Source organism: Orussus abietinus, unplaced genomic scaffold, assembly GCF_000612105.2.
Source record: "Orussus abietinus isolate OABI.00-Male unplaced genomic scaffold, Oabi_2.0 scaffold26, whole genome shotgun sequence".
In the NCBI taxonomy this organism is placed as follows: Eukaryota; Metazoa; Arthropoda; class Insecta; order Hymenoptera; family Orussidae; genus Orussus; species Orussus abietinus.
Genome location: NW_019395989.1, coordinates 401,021 through 427,002, shown reverse-complemented (window position 1 = coordinate 427,002; position 25,982 = coordinate 401,021). Strand labels below are relative to the sequence as shown.

The 25,982-nt window shown below is 52.5% G+C and overlaps 1 protein-coding gene across 1 annotated transcript in view; it reads left to right on the top strand.

The window, feature by feature from the left end:
* LOC105703584 (RNA-binding protein Musashi homolog 2) overlaps positions 1 to 25,982 on the top strand; it is a 56,967-nt gene that overhangs the window by 7,795 nt on the left and 23,190 nt on the right. Inside the window, exon 2 of the mRNA XM_023434012.1 lies at positions 7,656 to 7,772. Within this exon, the coding sequence (XP_023289780.1) occupies positions 7,717 to 7,772 (56 nt within the window). The 5' untranslated portion in view covers positions 7,656 to 7,716. The remainder of the gene's footprint in view (positions 1 to 7,655; positions 7,773 to 25,982) is intronic.

Sequence of the window (25,982 nt, the reverse complement as noted above, 5' to 3'; positions counted from 1 at the left end):
GAAAGTGGTCCAAGTCATATATTTTTTGTTTCATTGAATTAATTTCGATTGAAATAATATGGCGTGAAATAACTGATAAACTCATTTTTTTTTTTTTTCATTTTTACTTAGACCACTTTCATAATTATGGGCACATATAGAGTCAGGGAACCAGGGAGAGTTTCGCGCCAAGTACACATTGACAAGCGGGTATATATTTATGAAAAAAACTATATAAAGGAAGCACGACACGCGTCGTGTGTACACATTGACAGATCGAGGATTTATACGTAAGACGGTGTCGAAGGATAATTTCATTTCGGTTCCCCTCCCCCCTCCTGAGTCAGCTGATCAGAGGGCGAGTCCGACGATAAGTCGAGTGAACGAGAAGAGAGGCAATCCCCCCCCCCCACCTCACCCCCTACCCCTTGGTACCAGTTCCAGCGTGAAAATCGCTAAATGGGGCTGATCGCCCCCGCCGTTTATCGCGCTTTTTCCCCTCGGAATTCCCTGACGTCTTCGGGGGGGGAGGGGAGGGGGTTAAGGGGGGTGGCCACATCGCTCGTCATCCCCCCACGTGAACGATCAGTGCACGCGTGTCATCGCGCGTGGCAGAACCACGCCGGGAATCCGGGGGGATGAATTATTTGGTGTCTATCGCACTCGTGGTCATCCCCCTCCCTGGCGCCGGGGGGGGGGGGCGTCGCGACGCCCGGCTCTATCTTGGGTATAGGGTACTCGACGCGTAATGGCCGCTCCGGCTGGCGGTAATTTACGTACCGAGGCCCGTTATGACGGAGATTTGGAGGTCTCCCTTCGGGAATTTCGAGGTTTGAATTTTTTTTTTTTTTCTCGATTGCACGCGGAGGGGGTATTTTTTCTCTCCTTCGAAAAGTCTCGCCTTTCACGAGTTTCTGGCGTCGCCGTCGATCGGGGCGCGTCCACCTCGTGGAGTCGAAGGAGGCAAGATCGGCGAGGTATAAGAGCGAGCAATCCCTTAAATTATCGGGCAAGGAGATAGGGGGGAAAAAAAAAAAAAAAAAAAAGAAAAATACGAATGGACGTCTTCGTCGGCGTCTCGCGGTGCAAAACGCCCCACCGTCTTTCCGTACTCGCGGGAAGGTTAACCCCGAAGGGGGAGGAACCCCCCCCCCCACCCCGTTGAGATAAATCAGTCGAAAGTGGGCGCGAGCCCACTCGGCAATTCCTACGGCTCGCCTTTCCCGGCCGGTCGGGAATAACGACCGTAACGGCGATCGTAATTGAAAGTGTCGCCGCGACGCCCGGACCCGTGGGGCGGGGGGGGGGGAGAGAGGGGTCCCGGCCGAATTTCGATGCTATTCCACGATCGCGCTAATTAATTGGCCCGTAAATCAGGCCGGCTACGCCACAATGGGGCAGGCACGCGCCTACCCGCCCGCTGCGGCCTAATCGGTCCGGATGCAAGGAACGCGGAACGCGGCACGCGGCACGTAAGAGTTCCGCGTCGAGGAATTCCCTGTAGAGGGGGGGGGGCGGGGGGGAGGAAGAGGAATTACGGCCGGAGAAGAGGTAGGGGGAGAGGGGAGGGAAAACCACCGGCCGGTAATGCAGTAGAACCGCCGTGCGGTTGCGAGGGTGATTACCGTGACAATGGTCCGCAGGGGGGGGGGGGGAGACGAGATTGTTAACCTTGTAATTGTCGCGCGAGGTGTCTTCCTCCTCCCCCCCCCTCCTCCTCTGGGGGATAACTCCTGACGCACAGAAGATAAAGATCCGGGGGAGGAAGGGAAGGGAAACTCGAAAGGACGGAAAATCAAGCTTTTCGCGCGGCCGATAATAAAATTCCTCCGTGCCCCTCCCCCCCTCCTCGCCGATATCGATTTATCGGGTCGGAAGACTTGAAATATGAAAATTCACACCCCCTCCCTCCCACGTCGACCTGACTCTACATCACCGCGAGACTCGCGGTATTTCGCGGTTTATCGATTCCGGACGAAGGCTCGTCTCTCCCTCTCTCTCGCTCTCCCTTGCGTCCCGCGCTCTGTTTGCCTCTCGCTTCCTCTCCCGAGGATGCACGCAGTCTGCGTACCGAAACCCATCGCGCGACTTTTTGCATACTTCGCAGGGGAGTTTGGGTGGGGGGCGCCACCCACGCAAGCCCCCCCCNGGGGGGGAGGGGCACTGGGAAAAAAAGTGTGTCGCCCATTGTAGGTCGGTACACGTCGCGGAACAATCGCGATAATGAGAAAGCTACGCAGCCAAAGAGTTCCCGCGCGAGCGTCCCTTTCGTCCCTTTTTGGTATCGCTCTCTGTCTTTATCACCTCTCCCCCCCCACTCATAGATGGACGAGTCCATCTCATCTGACCGCTCCCCGCGGGAGAGGCGCACTTTGCTCCGAGCCTTCGGACCCTTAACATGAGGGGGGTCGAGACGAGAGATCCCTCCCGGCTATTGTTTCTGATAAGTTTGGAGGAGATCCACTTTTTGTGGTGGGACTTTTTTATGGGGGGATGTTAAGTTTGGAAGTCGTGGAACGATTGAGAATCGGATGGAGAGATGTTGGACGGAAATTGGGGAAAATTGAGAAAATGTCGGCCGGTCGGCGACCAATCAGGGGCCCACGGGTCGAGGTGACGTCTCGCGGCGTGCCTCGCGGAGCGTCATTTCTCCTCCGACCTCCGGCGGAGGCGGACGCGCGCTCGAGCGACGGCCGGATGGGCGACTTGGCACGGTACCCCCGAAAAAGAAGACGACCGCTCGTAAAGTAATTGGTCTGCCAAGAAGGAGGAAATGGCCGAGTTTACATTCGACGTCTAATCCGTGGGAGTGGGGCCGATCCGCGAGCCCCCTCCTCCGACTTCTTTCCTCCCACTTTTTTCACTTTTTTTTCTCTCTCTCTCTCCCTTTTCCGACCCGATGACTGCAGCGATCCATAGTGCAGGTCTCGGTGCATCTGGAACCTCGATCCGGATGTCGCGGTGCGGCTCTATCCGGACATTCCCCGGATGTTCCTTATATAAAAAAAAAAATGTCACCAGAAATTGACGGCGCGTTTTATTGAATAATTGTCTTCAGAGATTTTTTTTTCATCACGGACTTTATGGATATAAGGTCTCGTTACCGGAACTCCCGAGTCTACGTGAAATTCGTGATGTTCGAACAATAGCCGGAAGAGTGGAATTCTTTTTTCTTTTTTTTTTTCACCCTTTCCGGGAATACAGGAAGTGAAATTTGATTTCGGGCCGCGACGAGAAGACTGGGAGGGAAAAAGGGTCTCGCCCGAAGGGGAATCTATGTCAATCGATTGCACTAGGCTCGTTCCCATTGTTCGACAGGCGGGGGGCACAAGAGGGGCATTCCAGGGGGCCTGCCCCACCCCCATCCCCCGACGAGTTTTTCCGGACGCGGAACGCGACTTCCACGGTCGAGCATGATTTCCTCTCAATTTTCATAATTATTGGTCCTCCCTTTTTGATTTTTAATTATCCGCTTATCATCGCCGATAAGGCGAGTCTCTAATTTCCCCGTTTTCCCTCGATTTAACCCGAGAGCTTTTCCAGTAGTCTTGGAAGGAAGGCCCTCCCCTTATCAGAGGTCGGGGGATTGATAACGGGAGACCGCGTCCCCCGGGACCCCCCTGACGAGGTCGTTCCTGATTTCCCCCGGAAATGTCGATTCCTGTCGGGGGAGGAAACGGAAACGGGAAAATTGCCCGCGGAACGGCCCCTCGGGTCTTTTGACTCCACCTCGCGGAAAATTATCCCGATTATCGATTATCAATTTTGAAAATGAATTCCCGAGGCGCGCGAAACTCCAGCTATGTTTATTCCATTTATCTATATTTTATTTATTGTTATACGTGTCATGCTACTCGTTCTTTTAGATATTTATTTATCCGTATAACTTTTATTTTGTGGTTTTGAGATTTATTTTTTTTTTTTGCAATAATTTGCGGGAAATGAAGGTCCCCTGGGAGAGGGATGCGGAATTCGACCCTCTGTAAATCGCGGCTCCGGGGCGAAACCGCAACCGGAAGTCCGGAAATCCGGGAACCCGGATACCCGTGCCCGCTTCCTCTCGGGGGAGGGGACCCAGAAGACGCCGTTCCCACGGGACGCCCGGACTCCCCTCGACGAGGTCCCTAGGGACGCGGCATTATTCCCAGCCGCGTTTCGACTATTCCCGAAATGCAATGAAATGCAATGAAATGCATAAAAATTCGGATGTTTAGATCGCAGTCATACTGGAAATGTTTTTTTTTTTCTTTTTTTACTCCTAGTTTCCTTTCTACGATTTTCTACGACTTTGCTACCTCCACCTAATGCACTGAATTTCTAATCCACGTTTTTGTCCACTTTATATGATTTCCGCGATTGTCGCGGAGCGGAATTTCTATTGGAGAAGAAAAATCGATAACAGAGACCGATGTAGCGATTATTCTTGCATTCGTTTTTGTGCTTCCCCTTCGTATGGCCGATCGAACGATAAGCGGAAGCATTATTTCGGGCGGAATTTTGACTACCCCTAAAATGCCCCGAAATGCAGATTTTCCAGGCCAGGTTTATAGAGGAGACATTTTACTACTTCTCGTTTCCGGGCGTTTCCTCGATTTATCGCGACTTCCCCATCGGTATTTTCGAATTCCCGTGTAAATCGACAAAGGGAATGGATTATTGTTGCACCGACATTTCAACCGACAGTTTTAGCCCTTATCACCTCCAAGGATATTAGAAGAGTATAAGTTGCCGGTATTACTGACGGTTGGAGTGATAAGGGTTAACACTGTCCTATCGATCGAATTTCTAATCCACGTTTGTATCTCCGCGATTCATCGGGTGGGGGGGAAATTTCGAATTTACGAGGAGGAATTAATTATTATCATTTATTAGTCGAAGCGGCGCGAAGTTTGTCGTCGGCCGATCGTTTAGATTTTTTTAGGGGCGTTTACGAACTCCCGGCTAGAAATTGATAAGAGCGACCATTGTTACACACGGGGTTATCGAGTCGATTGACGTGTCGAACTGAATCGGCCGTCGTTTCGAGTGGCACTTTACTCGATCGATGAGCGATTCGAGATCGATGGCTGCTCCCCCCCCCTCTGTCATTTCGATATCGAGTCGAGTGTTCCTCGTCGAAATGAGCCGCGCCGTTTCCTCGAGGCGTCGCGACGCGTCCCTGTCAGTTTCGACACCCCCGTTAACGAAGTTGACATCGACGACGTCGTCGACGTCGGTAAACTTGCCAGTGATACCCATTTACCTCTCGAGAGTGATAAGAAACATCGATACACCTCGGAGGAAATTCGGAGTTTCCCGAATTTCCTCCGAATTAAAATTTATGCAATTTTATCGCTTTTTCACTTTTTCGTTTTTTCGCTTTTTCGCATTTTCGCATTTTCACTTTTTCGCATTTTCACTTTTTCACTTTTTCACTTTTTCACTTTTTCACTTTTTCACTTTTTCACTTTTTCACTTTTTCACTTTTTCACTTTTTCTTTTCACTTTTTCACTTTTTCACTTTTTCACTTTTTCACTTTTTCACTTTTTCACTTTTTCACTTTTTCACTTTTTCACTTTTTCCCTCCCAAGCTGCTAGAAACATCCGGTGGTTTGTTTTCACCCGTGAATCTTTCGTTTCCCTTTTTGGCATTTAATTCCAAGGTGGTATAAATTTCCGGTCGACTTTTTAAAGGTCCGCTGGTGTTTCTCGTTACTTAGCCGGCTAATTACTCCTTTCGCGGGTCAATCGGGGCCATTTTCATTACGCGAAACGGGCAACAGGGCCGTACAGCGTAGACGGGAATAATTTGGGAAAATGGAGGGAATGAAAAATAGGAAACGAGAAGTTCCCTGATATTCTCACGAAGGGTGGCAAAATGTATAATTAGCTTTTCCTCCCCTAGGAATTTCCTAGTGATTTTCAGGCAATTTTCAGGTAATCTCCAGGTAATCCCGGGGCTCGAGATTTCCGAGCCAAGAACCCTCTTTGTCTCGTTTGTCGCATCTCGTTGCCAATTCACCGGTTCCCATTGTTACGATTGGCTATTCATCGACGCACGGCGAGCGACAATCGATTTGTCCGCGACTGGGATTTTTCTTGCATTCCAGGGATTCCTAGGTACCAGCGAGTGCACCCTGACAATTGGAGCCGGGAATTAAAAATCCTTGTTTTACGCTTAAGGTGAAATGAAATGCCCCCCTCAAATCACTCGATCCCAATAAGACACTTTTTTAAGGGTATGGACACGTGGCTCGGCGAGCACGTGTCAAAGTTTCAGTTTTTAAGAATTATCCCGACATTATAAAAATATGGAATTTCGACGAAAATTTATTGACTCAGTCCAGATCAGAAGTAAAATGACGTCGAGATCTCATATTTCGATCGATTCACCGACACAACTTATATTCGACGGGTACGAGCGGGTACCTACAATCGATATAATTGCAAACGATTTTGCCATTAGTTTAATTATTCCTGCAGTGGAATTGAGGAAAAAAATAATTGCAGAGTCGCTTATCGTTGAACCATTCCTCCAGGAAGGTGATAAAATTTATCAGAATTATTCTCCTTTGCTAGAAGTGCGAATTTCATTTTTTTTTTATTTTTTTTTTCTTTCCTGTGCGTAAAAGGGCGAAGAGGGCGAAGGGGAAAAAGAAACGAGAGGAAAGGAGAGGAAAGGAGTACTCGGGTTTCTCGTTGCTTGGCTCCTCGAGCGTGAGCGACGTCCCAGGAGTAGCGGCGCGAGTAGAGCGAAAAGAGCGAGTAAAGCGAGTAGAGCGAGTAGCGGCGAGCAGGAAGAGGAGAGGGTCGAGTCCCAGGGGAGCGTCGCGACGTCTCCCGCGAACGACGACGCGTCAGGTGCATCCGCGTCGCGACGTAAATCACCGGACGTTTTCGGAGCGAAAACCCCGGAGACTCTCTCTCCCCCCGCAAAAAAAGAATCCCCCTAGCCGAGGGCCCTCGAAAGTCCCTAGGAAAAGTGGGGGGAAAAAAACGAGAGAGAGCGGAAGGTTGAAAAAGTTGAGGCGCCGCGGTCGGTTTTCGCGAGTTGGAAAAAACAACAAAAAAACCAAAGGGAAGAAAAAGGAGAAGGAGAGAGCGGAAGAGATAATTAATCTTGAAAATCCCAAATATGGGAGAATTTTCCTCCCGTTCAGGTCGCGTCAAATTTGCCGGGGGATTTGTTTGTTTGCTATTTCATTCTTTTTTTTTCCGGTATTTTTTTGCCAACAATTTTTCACGCTTCAGGATACGAGGTTTCACGTGCAGCTGCATCACGCGTGGATGCTCGCACCCTGGCGCGGACGTACTTGAACGGGTTAGCTTGAAAAAAAATAAAATGTGTTTAAATAGAAAAAAAAATTAAAAAAAAAAAATGGTAAACGTGAAAAGTGAGCCTCGTTTTAGGTCGCCGGAAAATCCGGGTGGTGGAAATAAGTCCCGGGGAGGGACGATGCGTTTATTGTTGCGAACATTTGCGTGTTTTTTCGGTCCTTTGGAGCGTCCCCGTTTACGCGGGGGGTGGAAGTTAACTTTTATTCCCCGGGTTGACGGGGTGTCTCGGGCACTCCCCCTTCTCCCGAGGGTCGCCCCTTGCAGGACCGGGAATCGGGATGCAGATCCCGTCCGCGGGATCCCTTTGCATCTCCTGCCTTTGACAGTGTCCTGAAATCCCGCGGTTTTCTGTTAACAGCGAGGACGGGGTCGCGACGAAATCTGGAACTGGCGCCGGGAGCGACGAGCCGCGACCACCGATGGCGGCCGCGAGTTTCCCCCCGAATTTCGGGAACGTCGGCACGGTAGAGAACCGGTGAGTACCTCTGTTCTTTTTCTTTTTCCTTCTCCTACCATTTCCGATGTTGAGGTAACGCGAAAGCGGCGTCGTGGAGTTCTCGTTCATGAGACTTTTCCCTCCGAACCGGGTGTGCCGAATTGAAAGGGGTGCAGCAGGTGGAAGTGCATGCAAGATGCACCAATGACGTATCTATTGGGACGGGAGAGGGGGGTTTCGTAGGAAGTCGTAAAGCGGGATCGGGTGGTCGTTTTCGGTTCCCAGGGAGCTCGTGCGTCTCCCTCGGGACTATTCGGTCGTGAAACCTCCTCGAGGAAAGGGTGGAGGGTCCGGCCAGCGCACCGAGAAATTGCTGCGGCCGAGCCGGCTGGTTTTATTTCGCCGGTCAACCGGGAAATAAGAATTTCCCGGAGCGCGAATCGCCGCCGGGATCGGACGGCCCGGGCAGCGGACCTCTCTCTCGCCCGCATAGGGGAGAGCATCGCTCGGACTCTCTCGCACTCGTGCCACTTGCCTGGGTCGAGCGCGTCGCTGCAAGGATCGGACACGGACCTCTCTCTCGCCCCTATCCCGGAGCGTATCGCTCGGACTCTCTCGCACCCACGTCACTTGCCTGGGTCGAGCGCGTCGCCGCTAGGATCGGACACGGACCTCTCTCTCGCCCCTATCCCGGATCGTATCGCTCCGACTCTCTCGCACTCACGTCACTTGCCAATTACTCCTACGATAACGCGATCCCGGGATATGTTGGGATTAATTTTCGGCTAAAAAATTCAACTTGTGCAGTAAATTAAAGAAAAATTTAATTATTCCGCAGTCTTGGCGGAGAAAGAAGATCCCCGATAAGAGGGTCGTTCGTACACACGTTTCCGAGGACTTAGTTCCCGGTTAAGGCCGGATGTGTGCGGCCCTCCCGGCGCGTAAGTACGCGAGAGAGAGAGGGCTCAACTTCCGACACTTCTTTACACCTTAAGACCCCACTTTGCTTGGCTCTCGGGACGCCCGAGAGCACCTCCGAGTTTAAGTCTTCCACCGGGACAGAGAGAGCGGCCCCCCCTCCCTCCGGACGCATCCGAGAGCCTTCTGGACCGAAAATGCGCGACCAGGGCTTCGGATGAAAAAAAAAAGAAATTTTTCTTTTTCTTTTTTTTTTTTTTCATCCGAAAGTAGAGAAGTAAATGAAAAATGGTGGGAAATTTGGAAGTCTTCCCGGGAAGGGCAGACGATCCGTCAGCGCAAAGGAGACGTCCTTTATTACCTCGGCCACCGTCGAGAGGCCGAAGACCACCAGGTCTTATCCTTTTATTTCATTGTACCCCTCAAAGCCTCGGCGGAGAAATCACGGCGACGTCGGCCGACGTCGCGACGTCGCTCCGCCGCGGCGCGTGACTTTTGGCAGGCTCGCAGTCAAGTGTCAAGGGGAAGCCATTCGCTATCGATTTGCGCGACGTCGCGTCCGGCCCCTCTGCTCGATAAGAGATAATTCATCTCGACGACCCGACTCCCGAGGACGTGCCCGCGAACGCCGAAGAGGGGTCGCCGATCGCTGTTCGATATCAACGGGGAAAAAAAAAAGAGAGAGACAAAGAAGGAAAATTTTTCTCGCTCAAAGCTTTGTTACGAAATTACAAAACACGTCTCACATGTTGAAAAAAAAAATTCCAATTATCAATGTTCGAAAAAATTGAAATTATCAATGTTCGAAAAATTGAAATTATCAATGTTCCCAAAAATTCCAATTATCAATGTTGCAAAAAATTCCAATTATCAATATTCGAAAAAATTCCAATTATCAATGTTCGAAAAAAATTTCAATTATCAATGTTCGAAAAAATTCCAATTATCAATGTTCCCAAAAATTCCAATTATCAATGTTCGAAAAAATTCCAATTATCAATGTTTGAAAAATTCCAATTATCAATGTTCGAAAAAATTCCAATTATCAATGTTCGAAAAAAATTCCAATTATAAATGTTCCCAAAAATTCCAATTATAAATGTTCCCAAAAATTCCAATTATAAATGTTCCCAAAAATTCCAGTTATCAGCGTTCCATTAACGATGCATTGTTTATTATTTTCCCGTCCTGCACTTTCATCCGCCGGTTGATCCCGGTTGGACAGTTTGGCATCCTCCCTCTCTTCGGCGTCTCGAAGACTTTCGCCCGGTTTCCGCTTCCGTCAGGATCTGCGCGCGCGTCGGCCGCTTCCGCCTCCGCGGGCTGTCTTTTCCCTCGGGACTCCCCGTCCGCGGTTTTGCACACCTCGCCGCCCGGCAATGGGAACTTACCCGAAAGTTGACGAGCGACTCCGAGGTAGCTTCGTATCGAACGCGGCATACTCGAATTAACCCCTTCCTTTCCCAGGGGGAGTTCGTTAAACGCGGAACTTCCGGGAAGACGCCCCGCCATTCCTCGGGATATTTAAGCGTCGCGTCGGGAGGAATTTACTTCCGTTTACCCGAGTTTCCGGATTAGTCGCTCCATGCCTATTTTCTGGCCGCCCGTCGAGCGATCTAAGTTACTGCGTTTAAAGGTGGAAAATGCCTGCCCGTTTTATTATTAACTGCCTTTCGGTCGGCGTTCTCCAAGATGGCGGCCAAGGCACTTTGCATTCTTCCGCCGTTTCGCGTGTCCGCGCTAAAGGTAGAACGATTAAATGTCTTTGCACCGCTTCTAGGATTTCGGGATTTTTAGATGAACCGACGTAAGCGGCTTTGTCGTCAATGGTATTTAATTTTGGGTTCCGGTGGATAGGATGGTTTGCGTTCTCCAATATGGCGGCCGCGCCTCCCCTCGTCCTGCCTCGAGATCCTCCCCTCGCCGTAAAACAAATATACGATAAATGTAAAAATTCCCGAATCCAGGAGCGTAGACGTCGAAAGTCACCCCCAGGCTTGCATTTATCCGCGATTTTGCCCTAATCTGGTCGACTCGTAGTTCTCCAAGATGGCGGCGGCCGTCCCTTCCGCGGATCGCTCGGCGATATAGATCGGCCGGTGTGGCAACGGCGCGTCCTTCTTCCGTGGACGGCCACGAGCTGGCCAGTAATTTTAGCTCCGTCGGCGCAGTTTCGGGGTCCGCCACTCCGGTTCTGATTTCCGATCTGCCGGGAGAGGAGAACCGGAGGCCAATTCGGGGCCGGCGGTTCTCTCTCGTGCGCGCAACGGCGCGATTCCTAAGCGGGCCGAATTAGTGGCTCGCAGGTGGTGTAAGGGCCGCCAATTCCGCCTTTGTTGCTCGGCGCGGCTCCACTTGGCTCGGCTCCGCTTCCTCGAAGCGGCCTTTTCCATTTCCATGCCCCCTCTCCAAAGACACCAGGGGGTCTCTAGACGGCGATCCGTCATCCGTCCCGTCCCCGGTACTTTGGAAGCGGTTACGGGTTTCGAGGTTCCTCGAAAATTCTCTCGTCATCCCCCTCTACCCTCGCCCCGTCGGCGCTCGTCTCCCGAGCGCCGAGCCACGCGGTGCGTCTCGCCCGACGTCCGCCGCTCGTCTGCGCGATCGATATGCGCGTAACGGGATTGGCCGAGGGCGCGCGCGGCGCGACGGAGAGGCAGACCGCGCTGGGCGGTCGAGGGAGAGAGACGGAGCTAGGGTACCGCGCATGAGGGCGAGAGAGACGGAGCGAGGGCGTCGCGAAGGAGCGCGAGCGAGACGCAGCGAGGGGACAGGTAAGGGGCGCGAGAGAGACGGAGCGAGGGTGCCGCGAAGGAGCGCGAGATGCGGCGGCAGGCCGGCGATCGATTCGGTAACGATCTAGCCGCGATATCTCCGCCGGGCCGATGCGCCCGACCCCCACTCGCCCCCGGGCCGTCGGCGGTGCCGCGTCGCGACTGGCGCGCCGCCGAGATCGGCGCCAGAGGTCGCGCCCGATCGGGCCGACCTTACCAGGGCGAGAGAGAAGGATATATTCGATTGATAATCACGATCATAATTATTCACCCTTCTCCCGGTGTCGGACCCGGGGTGGGTAGGGCAGATCATTATGAATCAAATTTACATACGCATACATACATATTTTTCTCACTTCGGAATATACCGCAAAAGTGATTCTCCCACCTACCAAGAGTTATATAATTATCCTTTGAATTAACAGAATATTTATTTGGTTCGATGGCATTTTTTTTTTTTTTTTCTAATAGTGGAAAGAAAGACGGAAGGGCGGTCCGCTCGCTTCCGGTCTGGAGGGGGTCTCAGGCTTTCGATGGCCTTTCCAACCGTGAGATTCGTACCGTTAAGGAGAGACAGTTCAGGGGGGGGCATCGGGATAAGAAACGATACCGAATGCGTAATCGGAGCCTGCGCGCGCATGATTCCGTTACGCCGACCTCGTTACGGAGGCGACAAGAAGTCTCCCCCCACGTTTCGGGGATTCCGCCCTCGCTTTCTCTATTCTTTGTCTTTTTCTATGCTCTTTTTTTTCTTTCTCTCCTTTCTTTTCATTTTGTCCCGGTTTTGTCATCCGGATGGAAATCGGGGGCCTTTCGTGACCCGCGGAATCGAGCGTATCGGGATTTCAGTTTTTCTGTCCCCCTTTCTTTTCTTTTCTTTTTTTTTTTTTTCGGAGTACCGCTAGGCTGTTCTATACCCTGGGAAATATATTTTCACTGAACCAAGGAATTATTTCTTTGAATAGTCCCCAGGAAGAATATTCGGTTAATTCAAAGAATAACCATGTGACTCGGGTCGTGACAATTTATTTGACGTTTATTTCAGTGAAATGATTATTCTTTGAATCATAAGGTATTTGGCAGTATTTGAAGGAATATTTCTGTGGATCGAATGGATTTTTCTCTCGATGTAGGTACAAGGGAACTTCTTTTTTTTTTTTTTCTTTATTTTTGGAGGGTCGTTTCCGAAGAAGACCAAGGTCCTCCCTGGGGGGGAATTTGTTGCGTCGATATTTGTTGCCTCTGGTTACGTCGATTTTCGTTGCCCCAGGTTATATCGATTTTCCGCCCTCCTGGTGGGACGGCGGAACCTTGCCGGCGCCGCTCCCGGAAACGCGGGATGCGGTTAAATCCTCCGCGGAAAGTGAAAGGGGACGGGTCGAGGAGGTCGCCGTCTCGTGGATGACGCGACCGACCGGGCCATCTCCGGCGGTCTGCCTTATCGCGACCGGTCGATACGGGAGAGCTCTCCAGAAGTCCTGGAGCGGATCCGGGTACCGGCGGTCGGCTTCGCCGAGCTATCCCGAGGGACGCGCGAAACTGCCCCCGAAAACCAGTCCTATAGAGAGACCCAGAATTTCGATTACTTTAAATAAATCATTAAATCCTTAATTATGCCCTCCCTGCTATTCTGGTTAAAGGTATTACATATTCTCCCCGAAATGTACGACTTCGAGACATCTCTTAATCCATTAGTCCATGGACGTCTAAAGGAAATTTTAAACCTACATACAATTTCTTGGATAAAAATATATGTGCCCATAATTATGAAAGTGGTCTAAGTCAAAATTAAAAAAAAAATGAGTTTATCAGTTATTTCACGCCATATTATTTCAATCGAAATTAATTCAATGAAACAAAAAATATATGGCTTAGACCACTTTCATAATTATGGGCACATATTATGTATATCCTTACGTCCATCAGTCTTCTACTCGGTCCAGGGGCGGAGTGGGGGAAGGGCTCGGCCACGAGAGACGTCCGGTTCGCCTTTGTTCCGGTCCAGGTGGCGCTGGCGGGCTCCTCGCCTTTCCCGGCTCGGTCACTCTCGCTCGGCCTTCCCCGGGGGGCGGTCGCTCCGTCTCTCTCGGCGGCGTCACGGGCGGCCGAGTGCGCGCGACGCGGTAACGGGCCCGCGCTCTCTCGGACTCGCTTTCACGAGAGCGCGGCGGACCACGTGGGTCGGGCCCAACCGGTCGGCCCGCCCGCCCCCGGGGAAATGCGCTCCAGCGCTCGCTCGCCTCCGCTCCTAGACGCGGAGGGACGGACATATCGGCCGACCGCGAGAGCGACGGAGACACCGCGATAAACGGCCGTTTAAAAGTGGCGTGCTCTCGCCTGTTCCTTATTCCCTTTCGATTTTTTTTTATTTCATTTATCTAGCCTCGTCACGTGACAGCGGGGCTTCGCACCCATGGCACGAGTCGATAGACATCTCGTTCCACTTCGATATCTCGAGGGGAGCGGAAGAGCGTTTTTATTTATTTATTTCTTCCCTCTGGATATGATCACTCATCGTCTAGTCTCGGCCGCCATGTTGGACGGGGAAGCGCGTCGATTGTTATATACGAAACTGCGATTGTTCTGAAATAAGACGGCGTGCCGTTCTCTCATTTATTTTGGGTAAACGATGCGACATCGTTAATCGGGAAATGTTTGACGCCATAGGCGGTTAGGTGGGAAAATAAACCTCCACCGCGGAATCCGCAGCGGCGGTCGATCCACCGCCGCGGGATAAACGCGTTAACGAACCGCGACGACCCGGTTTTCGATACCTTTTCATTTTCTCCTCGGTCCCTATTTTTATTACTTCTTCGAAACATTCGTCATTCGGGACTATCGACGCGCGCATGCGCGGTGCCGCCGCGTAGAGTGCACTCGGTCTTCGGGAGTTTCCGCGGCGAGGCTTAATTGGAGGCGAGCGAAACAAACGGGCGGCGAACGAGTTCGGCAATTAGTCGTTCCTGGAATGACGATCTGGAGGCCGTTTGGACGGGAGTTAGACGCGACCGCGGTTTATTTGAGAGTCTCTCGAGTCTCTCGGCCGCTCGAACGGTACGGTCGCTCCGGAGCGAGCGGAAGGACTCTCGTGACCTCGCGCACAAATTTCGGGGACGATCGATCCTTTTCTTTTTTTTTTCCTTTTTATTCATCTAGATCGTGCCACGAAAGAGTTTACGAAGCTTCCCTCCGGACTGGGTGTACGCTTAAAATTTAACCACGTGAACGACATCTGCGAAATTAAATTCTTCTTCTCTTCTGTTAAAAAAAAATTTATATTAAAGAGGGCCTTCTCATTAATCCAAAAATTATTTCGCCGTATCGGAAACGTCCCAGGTCGCAGTCTCGACATTAACCCGAGGGTGTCTTTGCTGGGGTTCTCCCCCCTGTCCCCTAAGCGTGCATTTTGGGGCCCCCCCTCGAGTGCCCCGAAAGGCGCAGCAAATGCGACATTCCCTTTGTCGGTGCGACCCCCCGAAATTCGATGGCATACCCCCCCCCCCACCAGGGGGGAGGGGGTCCGCCCGGGGCGGTGCTTTTGCGTCCTCACGTTCTCCGGTCGAGAAATCCCCTGGGATTTCTAAAGAATTCGCGAACGTCAACGAGGCGACATGTACGGGCATAAAGGTGAGGAGGAGGAGGGGGGTCGGGGGGGGGGAAGGGGGCTCGGGGCAACTCCGAGAGTTATGGCGCGCACGACTATCGCATGCCGAACGAGAGCGAAAACTCCTCTCCTGGAGGTGGAGGAATGATCCATCCCGAGGAGGTTGGGGCGAGTCCTGCGTAAAAATGAAAATAACGCAGATGGCGGGGGAATAAAGCGTGTCGGGTATGGCGGAGGGAGGGGGATGATTCAGGGCTGGTTTTATCCCCGATGGCGTGGCGACGCTAATTTCCACCGTGGAGGTTAGGGCGGAGGGAAAATTCGGCGCGGAGGTTCGAACGGGATTTTTCTCCGTCTAACCTCCTCGCGCTTAACTGAACGCAGATATTCCATGGCAACGTCTCCTCCGGTTCTATAGGCTCTATGGTCGCCCTGCGCGGCGTCTATGGGATGAGGGTGGAGGGGGAAGCCTCCAAAGGACGCACCCCCCTTCCCCCTCTCCCCGAGAAGGGTCGCGCGGCCGGCAACCGCGCGTCAACTCTCTCTCTCGCTCCCACCCCCCCCCCCCCGCCCTTCGCCGGTGCGAAGCGCGCACAGCTGCCGGGCGACGGCAGAGGCACGCGCAGCGCTCACCGACGATCGTCGCGGTTCGGAGCGTCTCGGAGCTCGGCGAGACCGACCGAGGCCGCTCGTCCTCCCGGGGTGCCGGCGGCGCGCGCACCGGTCCAGCCCCGCGCGCAGTCGGGTCCGCGGCGAGGGAGAGAGTGGTCGCGCCGTGGCTGCTCGGTCGGTAAGCCTGCGTGCGCACCGCCCGCCGGTTCTCCCCTTCCCATCGCTAGGGGGCTCGCGCCGTCTCTCTCGCTCGCCGGCATACCGCCTCGGCGCGTCTCGCTCCCTCCCCGCGCGGCGCGCCTGGCTGGGCGCCTTTGTCTCGCGCCAAGGTGCTCCTCGCGAGCGCTCTCTCGCCACGCTCTCCGACCGGCAGTCCGAGCCGCGCGTCTGTCGAGGTCGGTGCGGTGCGGCGCGTCTGGTGTGCTTCTCGGGGTGAGATTTTCTCGAGGTGGGGGATCGCTCGGGTGGTTGTATTAAGCGAGGGTGAGAGCTTTACCGCGGGTGAGATATCTCGACGTGCGCGAGATCTTTCGACGGAGGTGAGATCTTTCGACGAGGGTGGGATATCCGACCCGCACGCGGTGGTCGGCACGCGCGGCCTTGGACGCCGGACGCCCGCAGGACGAGGAAGGGGGGGCGGAGGTGCCAGCGCGCCCTGCTGGAGACCACTGGGCCAACCTGGAGCTGGACGCCGACCATGTTTCCCTACGCGACCTTCCCGGCCGTCGGGTAAGCCTCTGCGCCGACCCCGCCGCGCACCTGGTGCGCGCCGGCTGTGCTTTACTTTTTTCTTTTTTTTTTTTTTTTTGCTACGACCGACCCCTGCGCCGTGGAATTTCCTCCACCGGCTTGGACGCAAATCTTCCTGTCCCGGGGTATTAAGAGCGAACTCGTCGTAACTACGTAATGACCCTCGACGTTAAGGATGCCGACGTGACGTATTAATGTCGCTTGTTTCCTTAGGCCTTGTGTCCCTTTATCCCGAGGGGGGAAGTCGAGGCGAGACCCTTTCTCCGCGACCTTGGATCCCACGGGGCAAAGACCCGACGCCGCGACCTTCGGGCATGAAGATCACTTATTGAGGTGCTCGACGAACCCCCTCCCTCGTGGAGGTATTAACTTTTAGATTTTTATTTCACTTTTATTTCTCCTCGGTCTACATTGATTTCAGTTTCGATTTGACTTCGTGTCACCCGTGTTGTCTGGTATTGAGTTTCCTCCGGTACGCGCTATTGCCGTTATATATATATTTTTTTTTTCTTTCGCCACATGCCTTGTTCTTTCTTCGCCGTGCTCGCGAGCGAGTTACTTCGTCCAGTGTGCGTAGCCTAGCGTTAGATTTCCTCTAGAGCACCCTATTGTTGTTATGCGTTTTTGCTCGACATGCTCGTCCGGTCGGCGGTGTGCTCGCGAGTATATAAAGCCGGGCTCGGTCGCGGTCCCGGTCTCAGTCTCGCGGCGGCGCTCGCGGGGAGAGGAGCGAACGCACCCTGGGAGTCGATAACAGGTGGCGAGTGGTTATAGCGCGAGCATCGCCGCCGCCGCCGCCGCGATTCGATTATATACGCCTGTTATCGGGACGCGAGCCTATTCGCCCGCCCGTGACCTTCGACCTCGCGGCCGACCTTTCCGAGTGACTCCCTGGGTGGTTCTCGCTCACCTGGACTCTGGAAAGGCGAAAAAAAAAAAATCCCCGGTTTTGACCGGCACGAGGTTTTCGACCTCGGACCCGATTCTCGAGGTCGTACGGAATTCGTTTTTTCACCCCATATGAATAGATTCGCATGAAAAATTTCCCGCTCACCGACGACTAAATTAAGGGAGACGTTCTTTTCCTTTTCTTTTTTTTTTTCTCGGGTATATATACGATTATTCGGTGCCGGGCGCGCAGTCAACCTTGAGTCGGCCAGAGGGACGGACCTATACCTGGGCCCGACAATGTCGGATTGTCCCGGACCCCCGGGTCATTCTGGAAATGAATTTCTCCCTTTCTACCGATTCGCCGAATCCTGGGTGTACAGTGGCGGACATGAACCGCCCTCCCTTCTTGCAGCGGCGGTTCTACGTCCACCTAACATTTATGTTCGCCGGTGTACGTAAAGCACGGCCTTTCCAAGGTATACGACTTTCGGGTGGGCCGGAGGTTTCCGCATTTTCTCGGGAAAGTATAACGTGTCCCGCCCGGAATTCCTAGGCGGGCGTAAATTAATTTTGACGACCGCCGACGAGAGCGCCGCCCCCCTCCTCCTTCACCTCCCCTCGCCGGCGAGGCACTGCCGGCCGTTTACCGCGCGTCACGCTGCACCCCTCGCCTCTCCCCTTTCCCCTGGCACCTTTCCCCTGGGCCGCGCCACCGACCAATCGCGGGCCGACCCCGACCCGGTATTGTCTCGCGCCCTTCCTCCCCCTCCTCCCCCCCCCCGCGGCGCGAGTCCTACCGATGCGGGCGCGGCGGGACGCGATGTCGCGACCTTTCTCCCTCGCACCTTCCCCCTGCTACACTGGGAGAGCGAGAGAGAGGACCGACTCGGGGTGGCCGGAACCCCTTTACCTTCACGTTACCACGGGTTTCGGATTTCTTTTTAATAAATATATATAAATTCAATTCATGGCGAAAGTCGCTTTATTATGTTATCGAAAGAATTACTATATACATATCGGAGTCATTTGAAACCTCGGCACGTGATTATGGAGGCCCTAAGAAAAAACGAAAAACGGGAAATTTAATTTTTTTTTTTTGGGGTCAATTCTTTTATCTATCCCTAAGTCAAACGTATTCGAGTAAATTGGACGGTACATTTCCTCCGACTGAATGCGGAAATATTTCGGAAGATATTTCCTCTCTCCCCCCATTTCTGGACCGACTCGAGTACTCGCGCTCTCTCTCTCTCTCTCTCTCTCGTTTGCCAACCGGGGGAAGTTTCGCTTCGAGTGGGGATCCTCGAGTAACGATAACGGACGCAGATACGAGAGAGGCGGGACATAAAGGCGGGATTACAAGGCGAGCCGCGGTAATGCGAGTCGCGGACACTGCCCTTACCGTTGTCGTATGTGCGGCACGTGCGAGGAATTGCACTCGCGAGGGGCGGCTGTTACATTTTTAATTAACGACCGCGAATATGGCCCTCCTCCCCCCACTTCCGTCGCGGCAATCGCGTTCTCTCGCTTTCGACCGCGAAAGGGACGGAGCGATACGATGCGCCGCGCGCGAGAGAAAGACGGAGCGATACGACGCGCCGCGCGCGAGAGAAAGACGGAGCGATACGATGCACCGCGCGCGAGAGAGAGAAGGAACGATACCGCGCCGCGCGAGAAAGAGAGAGACGGAGCGACGCAGCGCCGGGCAAGAGCGAGGGAAAGAAGCGGATACGTTTTTCTTTTATTTCGATCGGGGGAAGAAATTGTAATAATTAGGAGTATCTTTAACAGGGGATGAAATGTTCGTCCAGTCCCCGCGGTGTAATTAGATCCGTAAGTAGAATTTATTTTCGATCGCCACCGATGGGCAGCTTGGAATTTAGTTTCCGTTTGTTTTAATTTGTTTGGTGAGCGGCGGTGTGCCGTGATTCCGGGGGGGAGGGGCCAATATCGAGCGACTTTTTATGTTTATACCCGGGAAAGCGCAAAAATGTCTCTATTTAGTGGCCGGCGAGCGAGGGCAAGGTCCCCTCCCTCTCTCCCTCCCTCCGTTGGAAACTCGCCGTGTAATCACGTTATCGGGAAATTGTTGGGCGAAAATCGCGTTTGATGTGGCGTGCGCCCCGTGTATGGATCGGGCTTGTCGGTTGCCTTCGGGTCAGGTGCACGCGCGCCAGGTTCCCGCACGTGGATTTAATATAAACGTCCCTAACGAACGCTTTCCACCGCTGGAAAATATCCGGGGGGATTTAATTTTCAGTCTCGACATATCGATGGAAAATAAATAATTCCCAAGGATATTAATTTTTATCCCCTTGTAAAGGGCCTCTAAGAGGGTTGGGCGATGCGCCGAATAACATGGCGTCCAGTGATCACGAGGTTTAGGTTAGGGTCTTTTTTTTTTTTCTTTTCCATTTTTTGGCATTTTGTATGTGGGGCGGACAGCCTTACCTACCACCCTCTCCCTCCGAGAGGGGCGTCGAGACGGCCGAAGGGATCGGGAGGATAACGCCCAGCTCGTCTCGGCGCCCGGAATCGGAATTCCGCGAGTCGAGACTTTTATCCCCGGGGAGAGAGAGAGAAAGAGCGACGTAGGAAACGTTAGAGCGAGAGAGATGGGGCGAGCGCGTGAGCGGTGGATTTACTCCCGCGGGCGAAGTCACCTCGCGACGTCGCGCTCGACCAATCGGCGCGCGGCTCGCGGGAGCGCGGTCTCCGATTGGTCGGCGTAGACGGGTGGGGGGGGGGATCACGTGGTACGCGCTTTCGTCCCGGATTTTACGAGCCCGCCGCGCATTTTCCCCGAAGCCGTCGACGAGGCGAGGACCGTCACCGAGTTTACGGCCCCCGGGCATGCGATCTCATTCCCGCTCGAGGAATAAGGGAGAGGACGGAGAGACAGGCCGAGGGAAAAATCGGGGAATCCGCCATTCTTCCTTTTGTCTCTCCCGCTACGTTCGGCGATGCCCCGGTCGGATGAGCCTCGTCTAACCGGGAGAGAAGAAGGGCCCCATTGAGGGCCTTCTCCGACCTTAAAGACGCTCTTTGTGAGCCGGAGGCCCTCGGCTCCCTTCGAGAGCCGGCGAATTCTGGAACCCTCGACCCCTGCGGCGAAGGGGAGGGGAGAGGGGACCGCGCCGACCCCCACCCTGCGCGCCTCTCGGCGAGCGACTGCGCGCCGCTCCGCTGGGCCCGCCGAGGGAGGCACGTTCGACCGAGCTGCGCCCTACGCACTGCGCAGCCCGCGGGGCCTGCGCCCCGGAGTGGGGGGTCTCTTCGGCCAATCGGAGGCGGCCCGGCACAGTCGCGCGTCGCCGGGGCCGGGAAACGGCCGCGAGGCGCCGTCGCTCCCGCGCTGCGGCCCTCGTTACGCGCGATGCGATGTATATATCTCTCTCTCTCTCTCTCTCCGGCCGGAACTTCCTTTCCCGCGGACTGAATGCCACGGTGGGCGCGGATTATCGGCGGACCCGATTTAAAAAGCCGAGGGAGCCGGGCCGTATAAAAGGGAACGAACGGCCGGGGCGCCCGGCGCGCCCCAGTTTCGCGGGGACTCGGCCCCGGACAAAAGATCCCCGCGACGCCGACGCCGCCCGACGTCGTCGGTTATTGGCCGAGATATCAGGAGGGGGTGAGGGGGGCAACCGCGGCGTTTCTTTGAAGTTCGCCGCTTTCTGCTGGCTGCGGCTCCGATTCGCGAATCGGAACCGGGGGAGGGAGCCTTTTCTTATTTCCTCCTTCCCTTTTTTCTTTTTTTTTTTCTCTCCTTAATACCGAGGGCACATTATATTCCTCTTTCGTTTCCCTCTTCTCCTAGTTGCAAATCCGAGGTGGCTCTCGACGACGCGTCGTTATCGTACGACAAGGAATCATCTTCTCTACGACGTGCTATTTTTTTTTTCTCTCTCCCTGTTTCAGGTGAGTTTCCGCCTCCTTTGATCTGTCGAGCGTTATCCGCCCGGCGTCGCGACGCCTCGTCGAGTATAGGTACATGCCTTCAAATCCTCCCCTCTCTCTTTCGCCAATATTCCACTTTTTGGCACCCTCGCCTCGGCGGTCCCGCGGGAAAATCACTATTTCCTGAATAATCTCACGCGATTATTAATCCTGCTGGATTGCCGCAGATAATCGTTGATATTAAACCGGGTTATGTCGAGAGAATTTTGGATACGAGGGGCGAATTAATTTTTTGCAAAATCTTTACGCGACCACGTGGGCGCCAAGTGACGTTTGTAATCTCGCACGTGCCGTGTGTCGCCCTTTATAAGGGAAACGCTGTTTACTGGTATTCTATGATTAAGTGGCATCGTTTTAAAGGTAGTATGTGAAAAATCTCGAAAAACACCAGATATTACCCTTCTAGTGGATATGGCTCGGTTCGCACCAGACGCGTCGAGCGACGTCCACTGCGCCGCGTGTCCGCGCAGTAAACTCGCGCCGAGTGAGCGTTTACGTGCGATCACGTACGTCGCGTGCCTCGTATGAATTTACCAGGGATCCCCGTGACTGCACGGCAATTCCCGCGATACGTGTCCCTCGGTGGAGGTTACCCAGGATTGGGCGTTTACGCGTTTCACACATTCTCCTTTCCCTTTTTCATCTCCGGGTAAATTTTTCGATTGTCTTCCCAGCGATTCTTTTTACAATTTTTCAGTTCCGCATAAACGGCTTTGCCGAATTTTCATTCTGAAAATTCATTACACTCGATGTTAGCCCTTTCGATGCCACGGGTAATTACGGTCCATCATTTATATGGGTAAAATTTTTTGTTGCCTGCCTTAATTTTTTTTTTTTTTTTTTCAGAGATTTCTTGATTATTTTATTATATGTATTATGACTCGTCTATGGCGCATCGAGTGTTCGGGTAACGGAGGCATACTGGTAATTGGCATAGTATCGAAAGGGTTAACCAAGGGAAGCCTTTTCCGTATTTTCTCCTTTATTCGGTAGAGTCCCCGGGAGCATTCTCACGTGGAGGGGCGCGTCGGCATGGCAGGGTTCCTTCTTATCGAGCATTTGACCATGGGCCCATTGTCCATTGTTCCCTTGCGAAGCCATCTGCCGTCGTCAGGGGCGAGAGCTCGGGGAACCCTTTTCGACCCTTCGACCCGAGGGGCGGCAAAGAACACCAAAAAGGGCGAAAAATCCCCGAAAAGTGGCAGCAACCACCGAGAAGTTCCGATGAACACCAAGGAACCCCGAAAAAGTGCCGAAGAGAGCCGCAACCTCCCGGGGGAGGAAGCCGATATCCTGGACCAGGACAATTACCGGGATTACATCAATTTCGGTTAACCTACGGCTCCGGTGGCCTATTTACCATGGATGTACCCTAAATACCGAGGCGGCCCCTCCGTGTCTTTAGTGCGCACTTATCGACGGTACTCGCGGTGCCTTTAGTGCTCTCCTTACTTTAAACTTTAAACCACAGAGTTTGCGGGGAGGGAGGGGAGGCTTTGCGCGCGTCAGGAAACTCGACAGAGTTCCGCCGCAAGTACAGAGACATGCATGTGATACATGCCAGGTACATGTACAGAGGTTAACGGAATTACCCGATCGCTATCCTTATTCAGAATGGAGTCGAAAAGTCCCGTAGAATATTTTTCCCAGGGTGCGTAGATTGTCTGTAATAATTAATTGAAAAATTTATAACTTTCCCGTCTGGACGAAAAGAACTGTCTCCCTCTTCCCAAGGGACCCCATCGTCGTGGGGATCTCTTAAAGGGGTGCCTTAAGGTGGGGCACTAATTACCGAGATCATCCCGCGCGTTTCGGATATGACCGATGTTTATGATCTACTTGCACGAGGGAGAGAGAGAGAGAGAGATACCTCGCGTTGTTTCACGCATCGACAATGTCGGTCGCCTACGGGGTGTCGCGTTGTCGCGTTGTCGCCTCAGAATTTTTCCCTCTCCCGAGGGATAGCTGGGACTTCTGGATGAGGCGCTAATTACACGTCGGGTCGGGCTCTCACTTATTTAACGAGCCCATCCCTCTCGCGAGGGTGCGCGACCTTTTGATTTTATATCTCGACATGCCGGGATCAGAATTAAAAAAAAAAAAAATCCCACTGATAACGAAGTTTCCATAATCAACGATGAAAGGGTGGCAACTAAATTCTTATCGACCACATGACAAACCTACCTTCTCGGGGGGTCCTCTTGATATGCTCTATCAAGCTTAAAAAAAATAAGAACAATGTCCTGATAACATTTGTACGCTATCAATGACGGAAGGATGATACCCTAAATTCTTATCACTAAAGCGAGTCTACCCTCTTGCGAAGGTGCACTATCCTTGATAATCTATATGATAAAAGAAGGGTATAAACTTATATCAATTTTTTTTTTGTTATCAAATATGACTATTTCGATTTATCGGGATTCACAGCTTCCGGTTCCGGGATATGTCTCCTCGAGGGCTTGCTCCGGTATTGTCGGGCTCTTCTCACTTCTCTTAGTACTTTTTTTGTTTTTTTTTTGTTTCGCGACTTTTCCGTCAATCGCGCGGCTCTTTTGATGGGGGGAGGAAAGATCGAGGGGGGGGGGGTACATTTCGCTTTTCAAAAGGGACATACGTGAGACACGGAGTAGGTCGAGGGCCGCGCGTTACACTTTCGCGTTTAAGTGCGGAGAGTAACGCCAAATGCTGTTGCACTTTGCTTTTCGCGATAATGGCGGAAATCCACGAGGAAAGGGAGACTGGTGGAGGCCGCGTCGCGAGTCGAGAGAAAAAAAGAAAAAAAAAAAAGGAAGAAGAAGAAGAATAAAAATTACGGTCATCTTAACTGGATTGTATTGGTACCCTTTACATTTTTCTCGCCGTGTAACAATTTTTTTTTTATCATTTTCGCTTTTCATTCTCGCGACTCTCAAGGTAACTAACGAAACCGATTAACTCGATAATGCGACGACGATTGACATGGTCGTAAAAATGTATCTGTCTTTTTACGAACTTCAAGACGAGACTGCAAAAATTTACCCTTAAGGTGATATATGAAAAAGGGTCGTTATGTATATGTATATATAGCATGAACATTTTAGTTGATTTTTTCTCTCTTTTTTTTTCTTTTTTTTTCTACTTTCGAGGGGCTGGGCACTCCTCGTCCAGATTGATAGTGAATCCCGTGTCGTCTTCTCCGATTTGGTCGGTCTCGTTCCCATCGGCGTCCAGCATGGGCTCGTTCCTCATCAGACGGTACCGATTGTCCAGGTGGATGGCGGGGGTCCAATTGTGGGTGTTCACCAGCTGGAAGGAACATTCCTCTTTACGTGTTTCCACCTTTCATATATATATACGTATATTTTCTCTCTATCCCATCCTCCCCGGGAGTTTTACAGGGGAAAAAGTCCCGGTGGTTTCTAAAGGGCGCGTTCTCTCTTTTTTTTATCACTTTTCTTTTTTCTTATCTTTCGTTTCGCGGTGGCCCTTTTTCTTCGTTTTTTTTTTTTTTGTGAGAGAGAGAGAGAGAGAGGGACGCATTCCGAGTCGATCGGGAACACTCGGCCTGGGATGCTGTGTCTCGAACTGGAGCGAGGAGAGAAATGAGAGGAAAGGGAGGGGAACAAGAGAACGGAGGGAAAAAGAAACGGGAGATCAAGAAAGCGACGACCCCCCTCGTTCCGGTCATCGCGTGATATACCACAAAGGGCCGTCAGGGAATTACTGACCCCCTCCGAGTCTTTATCTGTATCTTTCTCCTTATCTCGCGCGCTCTAAATATCTTCCAGAGAGCCTCGACGAAAAAGAAAAAGTAAAAATTAGCTGGCCCCAAATCGCGAGGCGGCGACCCCTCGAGATATGCAATTGATAGAAAAATCGGCGCATCGTTGAAATTTTATACAATCATATATATAATATATTAAACCCATTTTATCAATTTTATTTATCTATTCCCAGGACGTTTATTTACACATCCGCTTATAAGTTTATTTATCAGCGGTCAGCGAATTTCCTGCCCTTTCCTACACGACCTGCTATACTTGAATTCTTTCCGACATATGGGCGAAATTCCCGCGCCCGTCCACGCGATAATGGACCTAACGCCGTATACGCATCGTGGTCAAGGGGTTAATTCTTCTTCCCTCCCTTTCCTACGCATTTCCGAGTTTCGGACACGACGTCACGAAGGAGGAAATAGGGCGAGGGGCGGATGTAGGCGAGGTTAAATCGGATAATGCTATTTAGAAGCCACAAAATAGGAGCCACTAGGAAGAAACCAGCCAAGGGCCCGTAAGTTGCCGGCCCGGTCGCGGAGGGTCTTCTTTATCCGTTTCGCCAGCTTGTCCTCTCCTCGGGGCTTCCCGGTGTAAAATAATCCCCTGGGAGGGGGGGGGGGGGGGGGGGGACCTTCGAGGCTACTCGGTTGGTAATCCCCGAGAGTCGATGACGTCCGCGACGCTCCTGCCAGGAACCCCAAGGTTCCGGATACCCCTTTTCCTCCCCATGGACACGTGCGAACTAGGATCCGTTAATTTTGGGTGGGCGCAAAGCAAAAAAAGAAAAACAATAAAATTCCACTTAAACGCTGCATGTCTCGAAACTGTCAAAAAAAAAAAAAAACATTCAAATCGACTGGTATTCCACTATCGTCAAGATTTATCTCGTTTACGGTAATGGAGTTACCGACATGTCGAGGCATTACTCGGGGAAAACGATACTTGCTTTAACGTTGGTTCCCCCCTATAATGGGGGGGGGATAACCAA